General features: G+C 42.5%; 1 protein-coding gene across 10 annotated transcripts in view; it reads left to right on the forward strand.

The window, feature by feature from the left end:
- The window catches only part of ANKRD6 (ankyrin repeat domain 6), a 91,398-nt gene that overhangs the window by 57,824 nt on the left and 10,877 nt on the right, over positions 1–22,697 (forward strand). For 6 of the 10 annotated variants that reach the window (XM_051777787.1, XM_051777784.1, XM_051777785.1 and 3 more), the window contains 5 exons: positions 5,931–6,029; positions 16,208–16,306; positions 16,815–16,913; positions 20,260–20,358; positions 21,403–21,501. In XM_051777787.1, coding sequence (XP_051633747.1) covers positions 5,931–6,029; positions 16,208–16,306; positions 16,815–16,913; positions 20,260–20,358; positions 21,403–21,501 — 495 coding nt within the window. Of the gene's footprint in view, positions 1–5,930; positions 6,030–8,387; positions 8,728–16,207; positions 16,307–16,814; positions 16,914–18,163; positions 19,145–20,259; positions 20,359–21,402; positions 21,502–22,697 lie in introns of those variants that run through there. The other 4 variants (XM_051777782.1, XM_051777783.1, XM_051777790.1 and 1 more) reach the window with 3 other exon arrangements.

A 22,697-nucleotide genomic window follows, 5' to 3' on the forward strand; every position in this document is an offset into this window, starting at 1 on the left:
AACTAGGAACTGAGCCTGCTATAATTCAGTCTTTTCTTCCAAGCAAGAAAACTGGTCCCTTCTTTCAGTCCTTTTGTAGCAGAGCTCTCTTTCAGTGACATTACTGACAGCTGCACTTTGACACAAAAGCCTTGGAACTTCTGCTGAGCTGATGTCTTGCGGTCCTCTCAGGATGTTGCTGTCCTTTTCCTGGGTTATTTTTCTTTTCATTCTGAGGTAGATTAGGGAGAGGGCTATGGACCACTAGGAATGGCCCAGGAGGAGCCATGGTAGTGACATCTCAAATCAGGTCAGGTCTTCTCTCAAGCTTGTTCCCAGAACGCTGCCTGGAGGATGGAGAGCTGCCTGGAGGATGGAGGATTTCACCTCCCAGGCATCTGCTTCTGGTGCATCCCAAGGATGCCTGGCTGAAACAAGTCACTTCTGGAGCTCAAATTTCCAGATATGAACCTCTGTGCTCCAGCTCACCAAAGCAAATACTGGGTGTTGGGTTTTACTGGGGTGTTGCAGCACAGGGTGTAGCATTCAATAGCAAGAGTTAATAGGGCCTGAAAAAGCTGTGTGTTAGCAAGCACACACAGAGGAGCACACTGCTTCTCTGGTAAACACAGAAAAGATCAACAGAAGAAATCATAAAGGTGGCACAGGCACTTTTAGTGTAATTTGTGTAGTGTCATGGGTTTTATGAGTATTTTCAGAGAAGCAGAATATAGCTTTTCTGCAGAACATAGCGTTAAGATCATAGCTATAAATTGAATTCTGCAGAAAAGGAATGATAATTCAGGAAAAAAAGCCCCAAGGAAATGCAAAAAGTAGTGCTTCTGTTTTGATTCAGTGATTCTGTTTGTTTGATTTAACTTTTGAACTAATCATGTTACGAACATGCCATGTGGCAACACTTTAGTAATGCTGGGGTACTTTGAGTCTCAACTTCAGAGCACGCTGAGTTCTTTAAAGCAATCTCTTTTTTTCTTCTGTTTTAAGTTAAGACAGAAAAAAAAAAGGAAATGTATTTTGGTGCTTTCACATTTTTGCACTCCTTCAGTTTGAAAAGCTATTTGTGGCTGTTTTAAACAATAAATAAAGATAAATGAAAAGGGACTAGCAAACATTTAGGGACTTCTGAATGCCTGTTGAGGTCAGTGGGAAACTTTCTGCTGACTTGAGCAAGCACGTTATTCATGGAGAACAGTCTAACAAATCATCAGTGTGAACAATGTGACAAGACTTGGATTTTGCTTTCAAGCTTTCCAATAAAATGTGGATAGGCATTTTTTGTACGAGTACAGAATGGATGAATAAATAACAGTCCTTGTGCATCACAAGTGCAGGGTGAGATGGAGAACTGAATGTACTTTCATGAAGTATCTACACATACATAAACATAGGGAAAGATCATGCAGCTTGGGCTACTCAGGCCCCCCTGGATGGTTTGGTTGTGGAGTGCATACACTGGCAAACATACTCTTCTGAAAGTTCTGCTTTTAGATGGTGTGTATCAACAGGTGCCTGACAATGTCTGAAAGTTAGAATACGGATTAAATACAAACAAAAACCTACCCTTGCATTTTACTGCTGAAACTCATGTGGCTGTTTACAGTGCTTGGCTGCAGCCTGATACGCCCCACAGCTATAGCAGCGTGTCATGGTGGTTGGAAGTTGCAGCCTTAGTCAAATAGCTCCCATTTATTTTGTCAATAAGTCCGTGACACGGGACCATTTGTATGATTTGTTGCCTGATGAAGCAATTGTTTACATTTGAATAGAAGTCCAAATTGCTTTTTTTTTTAACATATGAGTGACTGCTTTATTGGTTCATTAATCCCAAGTTGTAGCAGTCTCTCATTTATATTTGTAATAACCCCCAAACCATTACAGTTCATATTTGGCAATGCTCACAAGCTTTTAAGTCAGTAGTCTGCATGTTGAACAGTCCCTCCATTTAGTGTTGTCTCCTTGCAATGAGCATCTAGGAGACACCCATGTTTGTACATGTTTCCTTTCCCCCTTAGACCCTTGTGTGTATTCAGATAAACCCCCTGTGGTGGGTTGACCTTGGCTGGACACCAGCCGCCCACCCAGCCGCTCTATCACTCCCCTTCTCAGCCAGACAGGGGAGAGAGTAAGGTGGAGAAAACAGCTCATGGGTTGGGATAAGGTGGTTTATTTAAAGCAAAAGCAAAGTGGAAGCTTGTGCGTGCAAAAGGGAAGCAAAAGATAACAGGGTTTATTCTCTATTTCCCATGAGCAGCGATGGTTGGCCACTCCCAAGAAGCAGGGCTTCAGCACATGTAATGGTTCCTTAGCAGGCAGCCATTGGAGACAATGAATGCCCCCCTTCCTGCTCCTTGACTTAGCTTATATCTGAGCTGACGTCACATGGTCTGGAATATCCCTTTGGTCAGTGTGGGTCAGCTGGCCTACTTGGGTCCCCTCCCAGGATCTTGCCCTCGACTGAGGAAGGAATGTTACAGTGCTGGTGCTGTGCTCAGCAGTAGCCAAAACACTGGTGTGTTATCAACACCCTTCTAGCTATCAATGCAAAGCACAGCACTGTGAGGGCTACTATGAGAAATGAACTCCAGCTCAGCCAGATCCAATACACCCCCTCTTTGGTGCTGCAGCATTGAGTGCAAAATGGAGGAGACACACAGAGGGAGTTTTGTCTGTCTGTCTTCATATCTCTTCCTCCTATGTATTTTGGGTAGGGTGCATTGCTGTGAGAGAAGAACTTTGTGGGCTATTAGTTTGACTTACAGGCAACGAAGGCAAGAGCAGCCCTGACTGTTGCTACTGTGGCAAAAACTCATTCAATGTTTCTCTCCAAAGCTTGCTGTGCTCCAAGTTTGTCATCACAGCGTGAAGGGCACCCAAACTCCTTGTCCCTTCCTCACGGTTTGTTCTGGATTAGTGTGTGCATGCATATGGACATACATACCTGTGTGTATGTTTGTGTGGGGAAATGGGTGGGAATGTTTTTCCAGTGTTTGTGTTGCCCATACTGGAACACTGTCCATCTGTACCACCCATCTCTGCTCTCATTTTGAATGTTACTGGGAAGAAAATCTGGCATTGCCAGGTTGATCGGTGCTCTTTCAAAAGCCTGAACCTCTAATTAGTGTAATGTGCTGGAATTGATTCTCTTCCCACTCTCCTGTCTTAGGTACTGTCACAGTTTTTGTTTATAGTGTCCCTTTAAAGTGGGAAGAACTCAAGGACTGCAGGTGTGCAGAAGCTCTGGTTACTGAAGGTCTCTCTCTAGGGCTCTCCAATAGATGAGATGCCTCTGAACCTATGTTTCTGTATAGAGAATCTGAAACACACAAACCCTCTGGAATAAAAGTGGTCCTTTAGTCTTTCAACCCATTTATTAATTTATTTAAAAAAGAAAAAAAAAACCCAAACAAACAAAACCAAAAAACAACCTGAGTTTTAGGGACCTAGATAATATTTTTGAATGCTTTGGGGATGACGATAGGGGAAATGCACAGTTAACATGAACCTCTCTTCAATGAGTGACAAGAACATCCAGGCCCTTGCTTGCAGCTCTCCCTGGCCCTGCAGTGGCCTCTTCCAGCAAGTGCCCTCTTCTCCTCCAGTGCCCATATCCTGTTGGGTAGGTTCCAGGGACAGGACAGCAGTGCTCCCTGGAGTGAGGGCAGCCTCCTCCAGATAAGCCCATTCTTCAGGGCAGCTTTATTTTAATGTGGCTTAAGGCACTGAATGGGCAGGTGAAGGTCATGTGATCTCGATCTTCTGTGGTTTTGCAGCCTTTTCCTGCGCTTGTGCCCTGCCAGCAGGCACAATCTGTCTCACAATTGCCTAGGAGCATGTGATGGTTGAGGAAAACATGCCCCTCGTATTGATACAAACTCCTATTCTGTTTTCATAGTTTACTTCTAACACAGTGCCTTTGGCTGCATGTCAGCATTTTTTTGGTGGTTAGAGCTGGTTATCTTATCAGAAAGTTTTCCTGTTGGGATGTACTCATATTGTTCACACTATTTTCCTTCTAATGTACATGAGCTGGCTTCAAGTTGGGTTGGTTTGAGATTTTTCCTGATCCATGTACAGATTGCTATAAATTGTTTTCGCGATATATTAATAACCTGCTGGGAAATGAGATAGATGCCTGGATTAGGTGATTTACATATTGGCATTAAGTAATGCAGAAAAGTCAGAACCTGTAAATCTGAATGTGCTGACACACATATTCATAATCCGAACATATTGTTCATAGCCGAGAATTGTTTGTCAATTTGGGTTCTTTTTGTTTTCTCTCCTTTTTTTTTTTTCACCTGGGTTGCCTGGGGACTTTTATGCCTTCTGCTATTGAGTTACCTGGAACAGTGACATAGCCCTGGCTCTCCTCCAAGCTGATGGAGAAGGAAACATGGTCAGTGCAGCTCAGTGCCCTTCCACGTAGGGCCAGGCATTTAGGGACCTGTGACCAGATTGAGCAAGAGGCACCCAGGCAACAGGGTGGATGGTGCCCAGGGGCAGTGGTGACAGCTGAAAGTGAACTCTTCCCACACCTTCAGCAAAACAGGAATGGAAGTTTCCCACATGGGAATGAACTGCTGCTACTAACGGGAGACAATGTTTGGGTTTTGAGAAACCCATATGTCAGAGTGGATGAGGACTTTGCCCTTAGATCTGGCCCTTCAAATCAATAATGTAGGACAATTAATCAACACAATGCTTCTGAAGCACAACACAACTGATCAGTAATCAGACAGACATTTTGTCCCCAGCCGTTCTGTTTTTTGTTTTTGCTCTGAAGAGGCTGAGTTACCAAGGTTTTAACAGCTATGTGGGTATGGGATTCACTGTATGAAAACAATCCTGTCTCGAACTTGGTTTATTATATACTTGAAGTAGTTTTCTCACTGAAGAAGTTGCTTAAAACCTCAGAGAACTGATAGTTGCCTTCTGCTTACTTCAGGCCACTAGTAGTCAGATAGCTTTTGAAGTATTTGCTCCTTCTGTAGGTAATATTGTTGGGCTGTTTATCTTCCTTTGCAGGGTAAATCCTTGGGTGGAATCATTGGATGGAAAAATAGACAATAGCACCAGTAATGAAGTAATAGATATATAATAGATAGAGGTGAAGCATATTGTGACTCATAAAAAGCCTAGTAGAGAAAGCAGCATTCTTTGTGAAGATATTTTGTGAATTTAGCAATGGCTGGAATCCTGTTTGCTTATTTGTGATTAAATAATCTGCAGTGAACAGTTTTAGAGTGTTGCTGTTTAACAGACCTTGAGGTGTTTCGCTCAGTTTTCGTGTTGATGCCTTGAGATTTCAGAGAGAGAAAGAGAGAGAGAGAGAGAGAAAGAAAATGTTTAAAAATAAGTATTGTCCAAAAAAAACCTGACAGATCTTTAGCAAAATGAAGTTAGTCGTCATACACATGAGGTCACTGGAGTGACTACAAGTCTTCCATTCCTTTTCATCGGAGCATCTGTCATGCACAACAGTTCAGTAATTCTTGTGTTTGTCACAAAGAAGGTGCCCACTACAATACATGAATTAACCTGCTACTGCAACTTTGCTGTACAGAGGGAAGTTGAAAGTGGTTGACAGTTCTGTGCTCCAGAGGGACAGAAACAAAAGGGTCATGAATTCTGCTTAGGCATGGACACACAGAGCTGGATTTCTAAGGAAGTACCCTTACGTGAATATGATATCCCTTTTATAGAGTGTCATTGGGATAAACTGAAATGTTACAGAAGGGGGAGGAGGAATATACAGCATACACAAAACTAAGATAAAGCCTTTGACACACTAATATATGTCAGTTGCTGCTATTGCAGGTTTCAGAGAGTGAGGTACAAACAGAAGAATGATGAAAAGCAGATAAAATTATATTTAACTGCCATGCATAAAAATTCACCCTAATGTATTATTATTTTCTTCTCATTCATAGCATGGCCGGACCCCCCTGCATCTTGCTGCCCACAAGGGTCATCTCCATGTTGTCCAGATTTTGTTGAAGGCGGGTTGTGACCTGGATATTCAGGATGATGTAAGTAAATAAAAACTTTCTTGCTTGCAGTGGAGGGGGAAAGATGATTTGCAAGTAACAGTGGACCTTCACTTCTTTGAAGTAGGATTAAATGAAAGCAAAATCTGTCTGTTTTCTAATTCAGAGATGTAACCTCCAGTTTGGATATGCAAAACTGCATGGGAGACAATGTAAAATATGGTGGTTTTCAATGAATAATTTGGTCCTGTTGCTCAAGCTGCAGAGCTTTATAAGAGCTCTGGCTGTGCCAGGTGGGTGTGAATAGCAGCAGTGAGAGTCATCGTCTGCCGCTTTTTGTAGAAATGCACTAGGAGCTCATTGTACTCTGTGGGAATGCACTGAAGGATGTCAGGTAGGGACCACAACCAGTTGTGATGTTGGCCTGAAGTGGGAGATGCTTTTTGTGTAGGCACATCCCTCAGCATCTAAGGTATTGAGCAGCTGCCCAGAGCACTGTGCAGCACTGCAGGGAGATGGTCCTGTTGGCAGCCACACGTGATGTGGGGGTGGTCGCATCTGTGAAAGTGTTGTGTGGCGAAGCACCAGCACAATGAAACAAGCTTTCTGCAAATTTTTTTTCATTCAGTAAAACATGTAAGTTACTGAAATTTCTCAGGTTTCTGTAAGAGTAGTTCTAATCTTGGAACAGCCTTTGAGGCACGTGGTAACATGAGGTAACATGGATTTAGTTATCTCACTCTGATGAAAAATGTGAAATAGCAGTCGAATAAACATGATTTCTGCAGATTTAATTGCTAACTTCTGATGGCACGCTGGAAGAACTTCGAGGAAGGGTTGCTTTTTTTCCCCTTGTAAAGGTGGAGAGTCTTCAAAGGACCTAAAGGTCCAAAGATGGTTAGTAGAGGCTATGACTAGAGGCTATACTAGAGTATGACTATTAGAAGGACACTGGAAATTTCTAGGTGCCTTTTGAAAATCCCCATAGGCATTCATTTGCATCTAGAGAATTAAATATCTATAGAAATTAGAAAGCTGGTTTCTTCCTCTGCATGAGTAGCTGATTCCCTGTGACACATGAGCAGCTTGTCTGACGAGCTTAGGACTGTGGTACTGATGTGGCCAGCCTTTCACAGGGGAACTTGTTTTTCTAGGAAGAAAATTTGCTTCCTGCACTCTTTATTCTTTCACTGTGCCCATCTGTGAAATGGAACATATTTGCAAGTGCAGTGGAAGTATCGGTTTATTCAGATGTATCTTGGGTATGTTTTTTGACTTCTCCCGGTGAAAATGATTCATCAGGTATTTAAGACAAAATTGCAGGTACTTTACAAGTACAGTCAGTTTTCCTGAGAAAAGCAAGTTGCTGCTTTAAGAAAGCAACAGCTTCCACTGATTTGGTCAAATTGGATTTCTGTGGAAACCGGTTTTTGAGTAAGTCTGGTTTATTATTTTTAATCCTCTAGGAATAAAATCTAGGCTGTTTATATATAAACCTGATAGCTGTAATGGAAAAACAGTAAATCAATGTTTAACATCATTTCAGTTCGGTAAAGAGTCTTGTAGTTGTAGAAATATGCAGCTTGTAGAAGACCTATTTCACTTGTCTTGCAAACTTCTCAGGGACTTTGCTCACGACAATTGGATACTGCTTCTAAATGTGGTGATTAATATGAAAGAATAAATGCATGCTGGATTCATAGATTCTGTTTCGTTTAAATGTATTTTGATTTTTAGCTTTGTATTTAGTACAAAGTAATTTGGTTGGGATTGAGGAGAGCCTTGGGACTTGCTGAGTCTCAGAGGGTATGTTTGGATTTGTATTGTAGGAGATGGAAGTCTAAAACTCCAAATGAAGATTTTTGCTTGTGATAGGTATTAACTAAAATATTTCTGCTTTCCTCTTACATAGGTCTTCAAAGAAAGTTCTCTATTTATGGTTTCTCTTGTGTAATTCATTTTTACAGTTTATGCCTCACAGAATATGTTCATAGTCTCTTTTAGTTGCCATCTATTGATTGTGCCTTCTGCCACTTTTATTGTGTGCTTATGTGGCAGTGAAGGCATCTTAGTTTCAAGTGCTGATTAACATCTGTCCATTTCACTGCTGTTTTTCAGGAATACAGATTTAGGTTCAGATGTGAAAATGCTTGTGAGAGTGGGGATTATAATATTTGTTTGAAAAGTAAATTACTTTGTTGATTTTGGTCTGTGTCATTGTGATAACACACAAGAATCCAAAAAGATGATCTACATTTTATTTTTCTAAATAACGAGAAACCTAAAGATTTTATTTTGAACAAATTCAAGACCAACTTTTAATTTGCCGCCTGATAAGCAGAAACTTAAAAGTTGCTAAATGTCATGGAGAGATTAAAATGCTCCCTTCATGTTCTACAGATACATTCTTTAAACATGGTTAAGAGCCGTAAGAATTAGTTGAAGAATGACCTCCAGTGGCCTGGAGTGGGATTATTATGAATTTCAGCCGGTGGAGTCCAGCTCTGTAGAATACGCCACCCCGGGAGCTAACTCTTTTCTTCTCCCTGCCAATACTGAAAACTCTTACTGGGATCCCAATGCCATCTCTGAGTGGTCAATGAGTATCCACACAGCACACACCTCAGAAATAGTCAAGGAGAAGGTTGTTCCGGTGAAGGAAATCAAGGATGAAAAAAATAAGAGAAACCAGAAGAGAAAGGCTAGGAAGGAACCTAGAAGATCAGAGAGAGAGAAGGAGGTTAGAACTCTTGTGCATCCCCCCTGCCTTGAGCCTGACACCTCGCACAGTGCATGCTGCAAAACCTTGGCCGGGCGACCTGGCATGGCTGAGCTCTGCGGCGCTGCATGGCTGCATGGCCGGCTTGGGGCTGGGTGCTCTGCATCAGCTTTCCCTGCCCTGTATGCACTCTCTGAAGATCTAACTGGGAAAACAATGTCATTTAAAACAAAGGCCAGAGGCCCCGAAACTTCCCTTCTGGAAGCTCCAATTTAAGAAGCAGAAACTTAGTTTCAAATCCCAGGGTTCATAATCATTTCTAGCTGAATGAAAATATGCAAAGTGGCTTATTCCTGTGCTTCCATTTCATTTAGACAGTAATTTGTTTCATTCATGATTATTTTTCATGCCTTGATCACTTCTGCTGATCATGCATCATCATTTATTGTTCAGAGTGGAGTTGTTTTCCCTGTGTATCATGACGACTGTCTCTCTTCAGCAAAGGAGGAGGAAGGCAGCACAGACACACTGAGAAACATGAGGGCATATTCAGTTGCCTTTGTGAGGGTTGCTTCAGGTTATCCACATATGCTTGTATGGTCCTGCAAATATTCAACACTTAGTTATATTTTAACTTTAAAATATTTTGATATTTCTACTGTGAATTTAGTGGCTTGATTTTATAGTAAATGACTTTGCAAGTGCCATCCAGCACTTTGTATCAGGGATTGAAGCCATGAGTTTTTGCTGGTATTTTTTGGTTGGCCAGAGCTGTGGATACCCCATCCCTGGAAGTGTTCCAAGCTAGGCTGGGTGGGGCTTTGAGCAACCTGGTCTAGTGGAAGGTGTCCCTGCCCGTGGTGGAGAGGTTGGGCTAGATGATCTTTTAAGGTCCCTTCCAATCCAAACCATTCTGTGATTTTGGTGCAATTCTCTAGTAGCAAGACAGTCTGTTGATTTCTGCAAACGTAGAAGGACAGCGAGAAGGTAAAGTGTGGCACTGGAGAAGGGCTTTAAGGGAGATTGGTACAACTGATGGATGCTCTGGAGAATAGGAGCGTGCAGGATAACAAATTATGGTGGTTATAGGTTGTTTTTTTTAAATCAGAGAAAGGAAAAATTAACAGGTATTACAAACTATCGTAAACCAAATCTCACTCATTTTGGGTAGTAGAGTCTATAATAGAGACTCCAGTAACACAGAAGAGCTGTTCAGAAGTCTGTCTGAAACTGTTTTGTAAGTCTCTTGTATTGTTTCATTTCCCTTGGGGTGAACTTACACATGTAAAATAGATGCCTGTCCAGTTTCCAGGTGCCTGGTCCCAGTGGTTGCATCCACCTTTTTAAGGTAGTCAGGGAGGTAACTGCAAAAACCAGGACACTGAGCAAATGCCACCAGCCCAGCCTAGCCAACGCACAAGTGCTAAAGGAAGGGTAATGCTGAAGTCTGTGGAGAGGTCAAGATTTAAGTATCTGCCTTTTGTCAGAACTCCCAGCCTGCAACCCTCTCCTGACAGCAGGTGCTTAAGCTCTCTATAAAGAACATGGTTTCACCCCTTGGAAATTTACCTTCTGCTGTGTAACAGCCTTGTTACAGGTAGAGCTCTCAGATGTGCAGTCCTGCATCCTCTGCATCAGGGGATGCAGATTTCTATCCCAGTTTCCCAGTGTCTTCCTCTTTCTATTCCAATGAATACCAAGATTTTTCTTTAAAGTGGAGCACTTTCAATGCTGCAGTGCTCTCATGGCAAGACAAACTGTGCAAGTAACCTCTGGGCTGCTGCAGAAGAGCCAGTGGCCACTTTCTTCACTGGCATCATTTCGAAGGGTGATGGGCATACCTGCAACATGTATGGAGCTTCTTCCAGCAAGCACATGAGGAGAGCACTCGTAGGGTGAGAGAGAGGAGGAGAGATGTCTGCATTAGGGGCTGCAGCAGGGCAAGGGTGTGCAGTGCCACCATGACAGCAGTGCCCTGTGGCAGTGTTGCACACTGAGATGTCCAGGGCATTGGAGTGGAATGAGTTTGAGTTGCCTTCAGGGCTAGGCAGAGTCTGAGTTAAGGGGGTTTAAGATTCACTAGTGTAGACCTTAGTGCCTTACTTCTATCTAGCCTCACTTTTAAGTCTTTTTGGCTTGGGGCCCACATCTGCATTTAGGCAGACTGTTTTCTGTCAAGGTCATGTTTGTGTGACACAGCGCTGGAGTTATCCCTCTTTATTGCTACTGATCTGCAGTCTGTTCCGAAGGCATAAATCTCTTGCAAATAGGATCATAAATTGTGCCCAGTATAATAGTCTGGACAGTTAATACACATTTACCGCTGTAATTGCTCTCTGAGCCTCTGGAAGAGCCCCCTAATGCCTTGCTAAAAGCAGAAATCCGATGAGTGCTTTCAGAGACAGTTATTTTAGCAATTAATAAAAGATGCACAACTCAGTGATTACACTGTCTGAAAATTCATGCTGTGAAAAAAAAGTATCTGTTTTCTCTGACTCCATAAAAGGCAAGGTAGGGATTTGCTCCACTGCTGATGGGAAGGCAAGACAGGTTAGAGTGCAGCAGGACAGGCAGTGTTATTTATAGGTGGGCTACGCCATCCATGGCTGGGGCGCTCAGTGACTCTCACACAGAGGGCATTGCAATCTGGTCATTCAGCTTTCACAGCACCTTAAGCAGTTTAAGGTTAATATTTGTGCTGAGGTCCAAGGGAACAGTTGACCGAGTCCTGCTCTGTCCTGCTGGCTGAGGGGCCAGGGGATGGTAGGGATGGACCTACACCAGGACACTGATATGTGCCATCTCATCGCTGGGAGGTACCTCAGTCGATGAAACAGGGTTTGAGATATCCTTTGACAGTCCCTGTTACAGGGATGAGGTGTTTATTTTTCCCAGTCAGGGTGTGGGTTGGACCTTACTCTTAGATGCTTGGCTCTTCCCATGCTGTGTAGGGAAGATGTTGGCACCAAAGCCCACACCTTGGACAGGAGGCACCTGAACCTGCCATTTGCGGGACTTGCATCCTTTCGCTTACCTGGGCTTCCACTTCAGGGACCAGAATAGAATATGGGACAAAGCTCAGGCATGGCTGAAGCTGTCTCAGTCCTACTCCAGCACATGGGTTTGGGCTGCCCAAGGGAGACATGCTCTTGCAGCAGTGAGGCATGCTTCCTGCTTTCCAAATAAACAAATGTGTTTGTTTTGAAATTAAATGAGATGCCATTTGTAGAAGATGTTGATACAGGGCTTTGCAAATGTGAGTAGAGCCTTTGAGCCTGAGCAGTGATTTTTTAGGTGAGAAGCACCGGTCATCTACAGCCACCACCTGCGACTCCTAGAATGCTTCCATCAACGCTGCCTGTGTACAATCCTAAACATCCACTGGTCAGATTATGTGACTAATACGTCTGTTCTAGAACAAGCAGCAGTCACAAGTATTGAGGCCATATGTTGCTGAGAACACAGCTGTGTTGGGCAGGGCATATCTCAAGGATGAAGGACCACCACCTCCCTAAGATCTTGCTTTATGGTAAACTTGCCACTGGCTGCCGCAAGAGAGGAGCCCCGAAGAAAAGGTACAAGGACTCCCTGAAACAACATCTCAGCCTTGGCCATATTGATCAACATAACTGGTCTACTCTGGCCTCCAGTCGGGAGGTCTGGAGACACACCATCTATAACGCTGCTGATGCCTTTGAGAAAGCACGCAGGATCACTCTTGAGGAGAAAAGACAACGCAGAAAGAATCGTGCCTTGCAGAATACACCATCTAAGGAATCTTTCTGCTGTGCCTTTTGCAACCGGACATGCCTGTCTCGTATTGGCCTTTTTAGCCACCAACGCACTTGTAACAAACGTGGGTAGAGCCCTTCCCAAATCTTCGTTCAGGAAGCCTAGCCATGAATGAAATGAGATGGCATTAAAAGTAGCTGTAATATCAACACACTCTAAAAAACTGAATGGCCTTTGACCTCATTGCAATTACTGTGACAAGATTGGGCTAATGACAGGAACAGCCTTGTTTTAAACTGGCCCAGTGAGAAGATCCTTAATTACAAACCAAATCCAGTACAAGCCATTCCTGTCTCCAGTTTAATCTTCTCCACAGTAATTTCTTACACTGTAAAGAAGTAGCAACCAACCATTCATTGTTCAAACTCCATTCACTGCAATGGCAGTTGCCATCTTGTTTTAGTCTGTTTTATAATATCTTCTGTAGTTTTGCTGGTGCAGCAATAGCAGTTGGCAGGGATAGGTTGGTGGATTACTTTCCACTTTGTGACAGTCAGATAAAATGACTTTTGCACTGTCCACGTTACCCATTGCTGCAGTAGCAGTAACTGCGCCAGTCATCAGTGCCATGCATTTTCAAGAAAGCTTGTTGTTGAGCAAATTTCCATATAGTCATAGTTACTGGTAACTATTTGACACTTGCACTTGTGAGATGGTATAATTTGGACATTTTCCATAACATTTTGATTGTCTTTGAATTTGGAACAAATACAAAAATTCAGAGCACTTGCAGTGCTGTCAGTTTTCCAACACTTTGTGCTTTTCTGAAAGTCCCACTTCTTGGAAGCATTACTGTCTTTGTTCAAAATCTCTTAAAATACATTTCCAATCACAAGAATGAAAGTAAAAGTATGTAGCCTCTAGAGAAAAAACAGCAATTTTTAAAAAAGGACCTTCAACACAATTTTTTAAAATCAACTTCATGACTATAAGCCAATTTAATGATTTAGGGATTATTGAAAGGTTGTAGTTGGTAATATTCATTTTTTCTATACAGATTAATAACTAGTTTGGTATCATTAGCACAAAAGAACCCCACGAAGAGCAAGTTTTAAGTCAACTGCTAATTACCTTTGAGAACAAATTATTCAAATTAGCCAGTTTTCTAAAGACTTGTAGACTGCAGAACAGAAAACACAGAAATTCCTCTAGTTTTAGTATTTAATATAATATGCAGATAATATAATAATTATCTGATACAGATTTGTAGCAGAGAAATTTTGTTCTGTTTAGGACTAGCTTCCTGCGGGCCTTTTTCCCCCAGGATACATGGCGTATCTCTGCCTTGCGTGTGTTTGTGGTGACCATTATCTAGATAGGTAGAAGTGGATTGGATTCCCTCTCTGTTTATTCATCCCGAAAAAGGCTGTGTGTAGCTTTGAAGCCTGTCTTTGCTTGTGGACTCAGGCTGTGCTTCAGCATTGTGGGTTCAAAGTGATTTCAAAGAAAAGCCAAGACCAGTTGTTGTGGCAGTAGTGGAGCTACTGCAGCTCATTTTCCCATCAGTCGGTGTCTTACATCCCTACACACTGCTGCATAAATCCTTCTCTTTCCCCTCGTTTATCAGGGTCTCACCAACACGCACATAAAAATATATAGATAACCCTCATTGGGCAGGGCCAGTGGTTTGCATCTCCCTAATCTTCAGTTTCTGGAAGGCTTGTAGAAAATTAATCTTGGGTTCTCTAATTCAGCAAATGAGTTCAGCAGTTGTTAGAGGGGAGATAGATGTGCAGTCAGACAAGATGACCACATCAGCATCATTTCTTTTGGAACCTTGGCCATAAAGGAAATAAACTGATGTAAGAAACTTGCCTGTTGCTCATACATGGCAGGTCAATGAGAAATGAAGGTTGTTTGGACCTCAAGATTGCTCAACTGCTTGAGTGAATCAAGTCTTGCCGTTGTGGTCCTCATCATAAAGTTGCCTCCACTTGTAGCACTAATTGGTAAATTCATCAGAGGTACTGAAGAGACTGATCTCATCTTGTGCTCCTTATCCTAAGCAGGGCTGATGGAGCAATGAGAGTCAAAACAGGAGAGCCTCATCCAGTTAGTGTAAGTACTGGAGGATCATTATGATGAATTGCGACAGCCTGTAATTCCCTGTAGTTCCCTACAGATACTGTTGATTATTAGTGTAGTAGTTTGAGACCCCTAAAATCCAATTCCCGAATCCAAGCCCCCCCCCCACATCTCACCCAGTGTGAGATGGGTTTTCCAGACACGACACAAGACTCAATATGGGGGGAAGGGAATTATATTACAATGACTACACAAATAAATATTATAATACAGTATATACATAATCTTAACTATCTCTCCTATGATAAATCAGTATTTACAATGGATCAATCTCTTCTCCCTCCAATAAAAGTCCAGAAGGGAAAAGGAAAGATCCTTTCCACTCTCAGGGCAGCAATGTCTCTCTTCTTTCATGCTGCAGCTGTAACTGGATTGTTGTAGCTGGATCTCTTTCCAATACACACAAGGGAGTCCTCTCACCCCTCTCAGCCTTTCGACTCCAAGCGAAGGTCTCACCCACGGACTGCCAGCAGGGACAAAACTCGCTTCACCACGGGCATATCACGAACTGCAGGGGCATCTTCGTGAAAGTCCCTTCCTCAGGGGATTCACCCCTGAGTCAGAACGTCTCGGGCAGCTTTCAGTTGAAAGTCTTTGCCTCAAGAGTTCTACCAGAGCTCCTGTGCTCTGTCTCAAAACTGCCAGCTTGGCAGCAGCGAGATGGGGCAAGGTCATCCCCTCCGCATTCCGTTTGGCCGTCCCGGTCCAGCTCTGGGACGTCTTTGAGCTTTTTAGCTCCTCTCTCCAGTACTGCTGCATTCTAAGACTCCCTTCAAGTAGGAGTCCACCACCCCTCCTCTCTAGAGGTCTCAGAGGGGTTTTGGGGAATTCAATTCAGTTCTTACCCCAAACTCTCTCTCTGTAGAGCTTAGTCCTCTCTCTCTCTCTCTCCATTAGAGATCTCTGTGTCTTCCTGCTTGGCTGCAGCCCGTTTTTGCTGCATCTTATCTCTTGGCTTTCAGCCATAGTCTCTCCGTTCACTGCTGTCTCTGCCACCGTTCCTGCTGCTGCTCACAGTGGAGAGACTTCCCCCAGCTCTTAGCTACCTGGCCCAGTCTAACACTGTTCTAAGTTCCTGCAGCCCCCCAGCCAGAGCTGGGGGGGGCCTAGTCCCCAACGGGGCTCCGGACCCCTCTCCTCGTGGTCTCGGAATATGGCCACTTCTCCTCTCCAACTACTACCTCGTCATCCTTCTTTTCCGACCTGGTTGTGATATGTTTAAATTTTGCATGAGTGCTGATTGGATTAACCCCAAGGGACACCACCCCCTTGGGGGTTACCATTTTTTTAACTCCAGGGGGAAAACCTTTTTCCCCCACCACATGTCGTGCCAAACGTGTTTGATTCACTGCCTTCTAATACCACCAGTTTTAGAATGTTTCAGCGCTGTGTATGGGATTGTGATGACTTGCAAAATTCTGTGAACAGTTTGTTTGATACTTTCAATTACTTCATTGATCTTGGAAACTTTATTGGTAGTTGTTTACAGGGACTGTTTTCAAGGCAGCTTGGATTTAAACAGTATGTGTGTTGAAGATGCAGCCCCTGTGTGTGTTGCCTGCATTTGCAGTGAGTCAAAACGAGATGGGAACGGTACCAATTACAAATTTGCTTCTTTTTGCAGGGTGATCAGACGGCATTGCACCGAGCTGCTGTGGTAGGGAACACCGATATCATAGCAACTCTGATTCAAGAGGGGTGTGCTTTGGACAGACAAGACAAGGTAACAGGCAAAAGCAAAGCCCTGTGGGATGGCACCCTTGCCAGTCAGTAATATTAAGGTCTCAGAGAGAAAGTTATAGTTTATAGTTTATACTTCTGATGCTTTGAAAGTAATTGCAACAGTTACATTGAAAATAAAAAAGTTGTACCATTTCTTTAATATAAGTTGCTGATATAGTTATGCTTTTGTATTAGGCTGATAGTTTTTGGTTTAAGAGTCTGTTCTCAGCTCATTAAGGGAAGAAATAAAGTAATGTCCAACCATACTACATCCTGCTCAAAACACTGCAGTTTCCCATGATTATCTCAGCAACTTGAGAATCCCAGGCTTTAAGTTTAGTTTGAGAGCAAATATAACTAATTTCAAGTTCCAGACAAAAGAAATAACCCTATTTTTGCCATCTGCTAAAAATAAAATAGAAAATAAACTAGTAGGAAAGGAAAATATTTTTTAAGAGAGCAGGTTATGCAGCACATAACCTTCTCCTCTTTGTGTGTGTGCTCCTCAGGATGGGAACACTGCTCTTCATGAAGCTTGTTGGCATGGATTCAGTCAGTCTGCCAAAGTGCTTGTTAAAGCAGGAGCCAACGTTCTTGCCAAGAACAAGGTGAGACCCATGCAGGAGGAGCTTTCAGTTCTGGTATAAGGTGGCCGATTCTCAGAATTGGATATTTCTGGTCATGGCATTTCTCAGCAGGTGGGGGGACCAGCTCCTAGTGGGATTTTTTGATATTTTTTTTTTTCTTTTTTTTTGCATTTGTCACGCCTGGATGGTTCATCCACAGGCATTAGGAAATTCATATTTTGACAGCTGATGCCGGATAAACTCAATAGCACATTGAATGATACATTAATTACAGCTGAGGAACACTGCCATTCCTGTGGAAATCTCCATGGTGCTCTAATTTATACCAAGGAGATTCATTGTGATTGGTATGATTTAAAATGGAAATGAATTGTACTAATAGGAAAATGGTATTGAAAATGTGGTTTTTTTCCAGGAATTCAACAGCCAAAGGAATGTAAGCCATGGGGTGGGGGTGGGGGAGGAAGTCTATCTTTTTGTTACTAAGTTCTTCCTAATATATTAGCATAGTCTCTTCCCAAAATCTTGTAATGAACCTGGATTATGTTTCTTTAGTTATTTATAATACCTTGTGAGCCGTTTAGAGGAAGGAATAACAAAGCATGGGGTTTTAGTTCCACTCTGGTTGTTATAACTGTGGGACACTTCAATTCACCAATTCAAAAGCTAATGGAATAGTCTAGGAAATAGTGGTAGCAGTTTCTGGTGTGAGAGGAGTCAGAGTTTGGATCCCTCTGCAGATGGGTCGGTCAGATCACACAGTTGGCACTGTGCCCTTCCTTAGAGGTAAGAGGACTTTGGGATGGCTTTGTGGGATCTCTGAGTTTTTTTTGGTAAATGTGTCTCTAAAACAACAACTGAAGGGGACTGGGGAAGAGCCAAGACAGCTGTCCAAAGTCTAAGATTTAGAGTAAAAAGGCACATTGTCTGGGCATAGTGTTTCTGTATATGCACTTATATGCCGTATATAACCATGTGTTTGCACAATTATGGTGTACAATTGTTACTTTGGTCTGTAATTACATAATCTTTGATATTATTTTATGTGTATTCCTTCTTTTATATTATTTCAACTACTATTTTTTATTTTCTTTTTATTTTTGCTGTAATATCCACCTAGATTTGTATCAAAGGTACTTCAGAAAACTTCCCATGCTTGACTATAAAGACTATAAAATCTTGTGAACCATTATGCTTCTACCCCTGGATACACTTGTCTATGTATGTACATACACTTCTGTACAAAGGTGTGGGCTTAAGATGCAAGTCTGGTTATCCTGCATGCTTGGATGCCTCAGGGAATTAGAAGATTTAGCTTACAAGCCAGCCTATATCAGCTGGAGACAACCTCTCTGGGAAAGTATGTGCACAGAATAGCTCAGCAGGGTTGATGGCTGAAATATGACTGGCAAACTTTAATATTGTGTGAACAGCTCCTGTGCTGGCCTTTGATGTCTTACCCTCACAATCCTCTCCCTTAGCATTTCACTCTTTGGGTGGTTTTTAATGGACAAGATCTGTTCTCAGGAGCTGCTGAAAAATGTGGGAATTATGCATGCTTCCACGTGTTTTTACCCCTTTTAACTTCAAGAAAAATGAAGAGCTTAAGTCTACTTAATCCCCAAATGGTTCCTCTGGTCTCTCAGCTTTTTGTGTTACTGATGACAAGGCATAAGCATTCTGACAGCTTTTCTGGCAGCCAGGGCTGATGCCATGTGCCAGAGTATCCCATGGGCTGCTGTCTTACATCTGGGAATTGTGTGATCTTGGCTGGATGGGACAGATACGGGCTGCTAGATTTGTCAAATCCTGTGAAGCGGCAGAAGACAGGAGGGATTTGACTCCGTATTTTCCATAACTCATGGTTAATATCACCTGGGTAGCTGTATTCCTTCTGTGCAGCAATGACCCTAGACATGCAGTTTGTTTTCAGTCAAGTTGGCTTAATAAAAACTCTTCTGCTGTGATAGATCATCCAGTGAGATAAGTTATAGCCTTCTTTTTAGATCCTCTGTCACTCTTTACATTTCAGTGGAGATTCCCAGATTGGTACAACTCGGACCCCCTCTCCCTCTCCAGAAGCTGGTGAGAGATTTGTTGCTCCATGGGAGACAAGCCAGATGAGCTGCTCTGTGATCCCTGACCCTTAGCACCAGCACCATGACTTCTCCCAGCACTGAGGTCCTCACTCATCACATGCTGCACAGGACCTCTGGCCTTCCCACTGGGGTCTCCCTGCCAAACAGCCAATGGTAAAGGCATTGGAGATGTTCACATATAAACCCAGGAGGGAAGAAATTCACACTTAAATACAATTTAGCTGAGAATGAAAATGTTCATGTTTGCTGCAGCTTGGAGACTACATTCAGGTCTGAAATAGTCTGAAACACGGGAGTGAAGACCTAAGACCACATCAAGAGTTGGCCTTTTGTAATTCAAACCCTGCAGCTTTGATCTGTGTTTTGAAAGCATGGAGGACAAATTAAAGGACATAATCAAGGTGAATGGGCAGCCTCATAAGCCTGGGAAACCTTTTTACCTGAGGTGATTTAATTTCTAGCTCTCAAGAGCCAAAAAACTACAGACATTTTCAGGCCAACAAAAGCCAAATGCTGTCAGAAAAACTTGTCAGACCAATAAAATCTTTCATAGTGTTAGAAAGACAAAAGACAAGCAAATGCTTCTTTGATTTCTGTCCATAAAAACTACATGTTGGCTTCTTTCAAGAACAATAGCATGTGATTCTCTGGAGTTTGGGTGGCTTTTTTTCCCCTTTCTCATCTTTGTTGGAGATTTTTGTGCTTTCTGAGGCTTCTTCTTATAGGGCAGGATGAGACCCTATGAGACCTATGCCCTATGAGACCACCCACAACTCCAGCCAGACTTAGGTTTGTGTTACAATCATAAGGAGAGAGGAGTCGTCGTGACCCTTGTTCTGCCCAATCCCCTGCAGCAGTTGCAGCTGGGCTCACTCAAGATCAGAGATGCCACGCCATGGCAGTGTGTTTCTTTGTGTGTGTGCATGGGGGAAACCCCAAACACAAGAATTATAGTTCTTTAAATGAAATACTTGATATTAATAAATGAGACAGTTTCCAGAGTCTTTGCTTCCTGCAAACAGACTTGACCAATGCAGATATCATTAGACTGTCCAATTTCTGCCTTTACTATATCCCAGGTAAGCTGTTGCCAGGATGAAGAGGGGATTTCAGGCTCCAGGTTCATTCAGCTCATGTGTTTGGGAAACTAACAGTGATAGTTTCCCACTGCTGGGTAGATCTTCATGTGGGAAGACCTGTGAGGTTTTATTTTTAATGCTTATGTCCAATTTCTAAATGGCTTTTATATTTTCTTGCATTTCTCTAAGGCAGGTAATACACCTCTTCACCTGGCTTGCCAGAATAGCCATTCCCAGAGCACCCGTGTTTTGTTACTTGGAGGATCTCGAGCAGACCTCAAAAATAATGTGAGTTTTGAAAACAGCATTTTCATTTTTGTGTGATTTTGTTTTAGCTGTATTGCTTTAACTTGTAGAAATACTCAGGCTTTAAGCTGTGATTTTTATTATAAATGATATTGAAAAAACCCACTAGTCAACCATTGTATACATCATGTACAGGAATGCTTTTGGTAGGACTGAGTGATGCACTACTTCTATCCATCTCTTGAGCAGGGATGGAAGGAGCCAAAAGGGTTTTAGCTGTTGCACAGACTGAGGCAGCTGGTCTTTCCTGCCTTTTGGGGTCCTGATGGCCTGACCCATACACTGTTGCGCAATTCTGCAAAAGGGCTCCTCTCTCAAAAAGATGAAAAACCTAAAGGGGTTTTATGCCAGAGTGGTGAAAGTCTTCAGACCTGCAGATCATATATACTGTGTGTCAGTCTGTCAAAGGAGGTAGATTCAAGGTGGCCTCAGTAGCAGACAGCTTTCCTCCTACTTTATAATGATTCTGGCATGACAAAGGAAAAAAACCAATCTACAAAGGAAGCCAGATGTTTTTGTCTCTGCTTGATAACAAAGTGGGCAGAGACACACAGAAGTGGAAACTGTGTGTGGCTCTGCTCCCAGCTCCCAGTCTCAGCTGCACAAGTGCCACTCCTCATGGGACTGCTGTCCTGGCCCCCCATTCCTCATGTTTTCTACATTATGTACAACCCCCTGATTGAGATTCCATATCACATTGGTTTTGTGGTTCAGAAAGAGAGATTTAATGGGAAAACGTAACTCAGGTTTTGTAGTGCAGTAAACCAGCATTTTATAATTCTGGTATTTCCCATCAGTGGTTAATGAATTCATGCCCCCACCTTGCCTGACCCCACCTCTTGTTAAACTTTCCCACCTGTGATAGCACATTTTGTACCAGAGAGAAGACAGCATAGCTATTCAGTGGAGGTGTGTGGTATTTATGGCTCTTTCTGGTTTAATAGGATTATTTCATCCCCAAACACCATGACAAATGCAGGCTTTCTCACTGTGGTTACATGCTCAGAGCTTTGTTTCTGTTTGCAGGCAGGAGATACCTGTCTGCATGTGGCTGCTCGTTATAATCACTTGCCCATCATTAGGGTGCTGCTCAGTGCTTTCTGTTCTGTCCATGAAAAGAACCAGGTCAGTGCATGAACCTCATTGTGACTCTGTGCCCTTTGCATACGGCCAGTTGTTGGAAAGAGGGATTCCAACCCAAGTAATCCCACTTCACTCTGTGTTCCACTGTACCACCAAATGCCTAAGCTTTTAAGAATAGCCTTTAAGTAATGGCATATCAATGATTTATTATTTTGCCATCGCATTTGCATCATTTCTTTAACACATTGCTTATTTATGAGGTGATTTAATGATCTTATGGCCATTACAGAGACATCATGAAGCAGAACTCACGGACATTTAGATGCTACTGAAGTGTGAATTCCTCTGAAATACTTTTCTTTGCTGCATTTTGCAGTGGGGGGAATTAAAAGGACATAAAAGTGAAGAAAAAGTATATTCTAAATTCAAAGTAATGATCAGTCCAGCCTTGGATTAATCATCCATAGTTGTTTTATAGAGAAGTAATTGATTCCTGTACCTATAGCATACCCTAATTGGGTGGTAGAAGCAAATAAATTTAATACATTAAAATATGTTAAATCTGCTAAATAAACAGATTATGTGGTGCTTAACCACATTTTCCCATGTTCCTGGGAAATTTTCCGTGTGTAGTTGAAGATCATAAAGATATTTTCTGATCTGTACATTTAATCTTCTTTCTTCGCTATGAGATAATACAGCAAACAAAATGGGTTTCAGCATGTTAAATTTATTATGTGATTTTATTTGGAAATCAGTTTTTTAACTTGCAAAATGAGTTACTGAATATTAGGATCAACTGCTGTGAACCTGGCCCAGAGAAGATATCCCTTCCCTTCATTCACGAGCACTACATGAAGTTGTTCTGTATTTGCACATACAATGATTTGATATAGGCATATGCCTTGTCTAAGTTAGCAACAAGCAATAGATAACCCCTAGTCCCACGGAGATTGAAATTTGTGAAGACAAAATGCAAGGCAAGGGGGACAGGAGGGCATTATATGCACGTGTAGGGTCTCCCTTGAACAGCTGCTGGCTCTGTTACTGGTGCTTAAATCTGATCATGGCCGTCTTCACCTCACTGCACCAGGACAAGGGCAGGGCAGTGTGTTAGTGCTGGACCTGGATTGCATCCTGGCGTTGGTCCAAAATCTGTTTTTCCTGAGGAATCTTGTGAAGAGAATGCCAACCATCTTGCTGCTGGTACTTATCTGATTATTTCTGAGTAATGTGAT

The sequence above is a fragment of the Manacus candei genome, unplaced genomic scaffold (assembly GCF_025592945.1).
Source record: "Manacus candei isolate 608988 ecotype Guabito, Panama unplaced genomic scaffold, ASM2559294v1 h1tg000011l, whole genome shotgun sequence".
NCBI lineage: Eukaryota > Metazoa > Chordata > Aves > Passeriformes > Pipridae > Manacus > Manacus candei.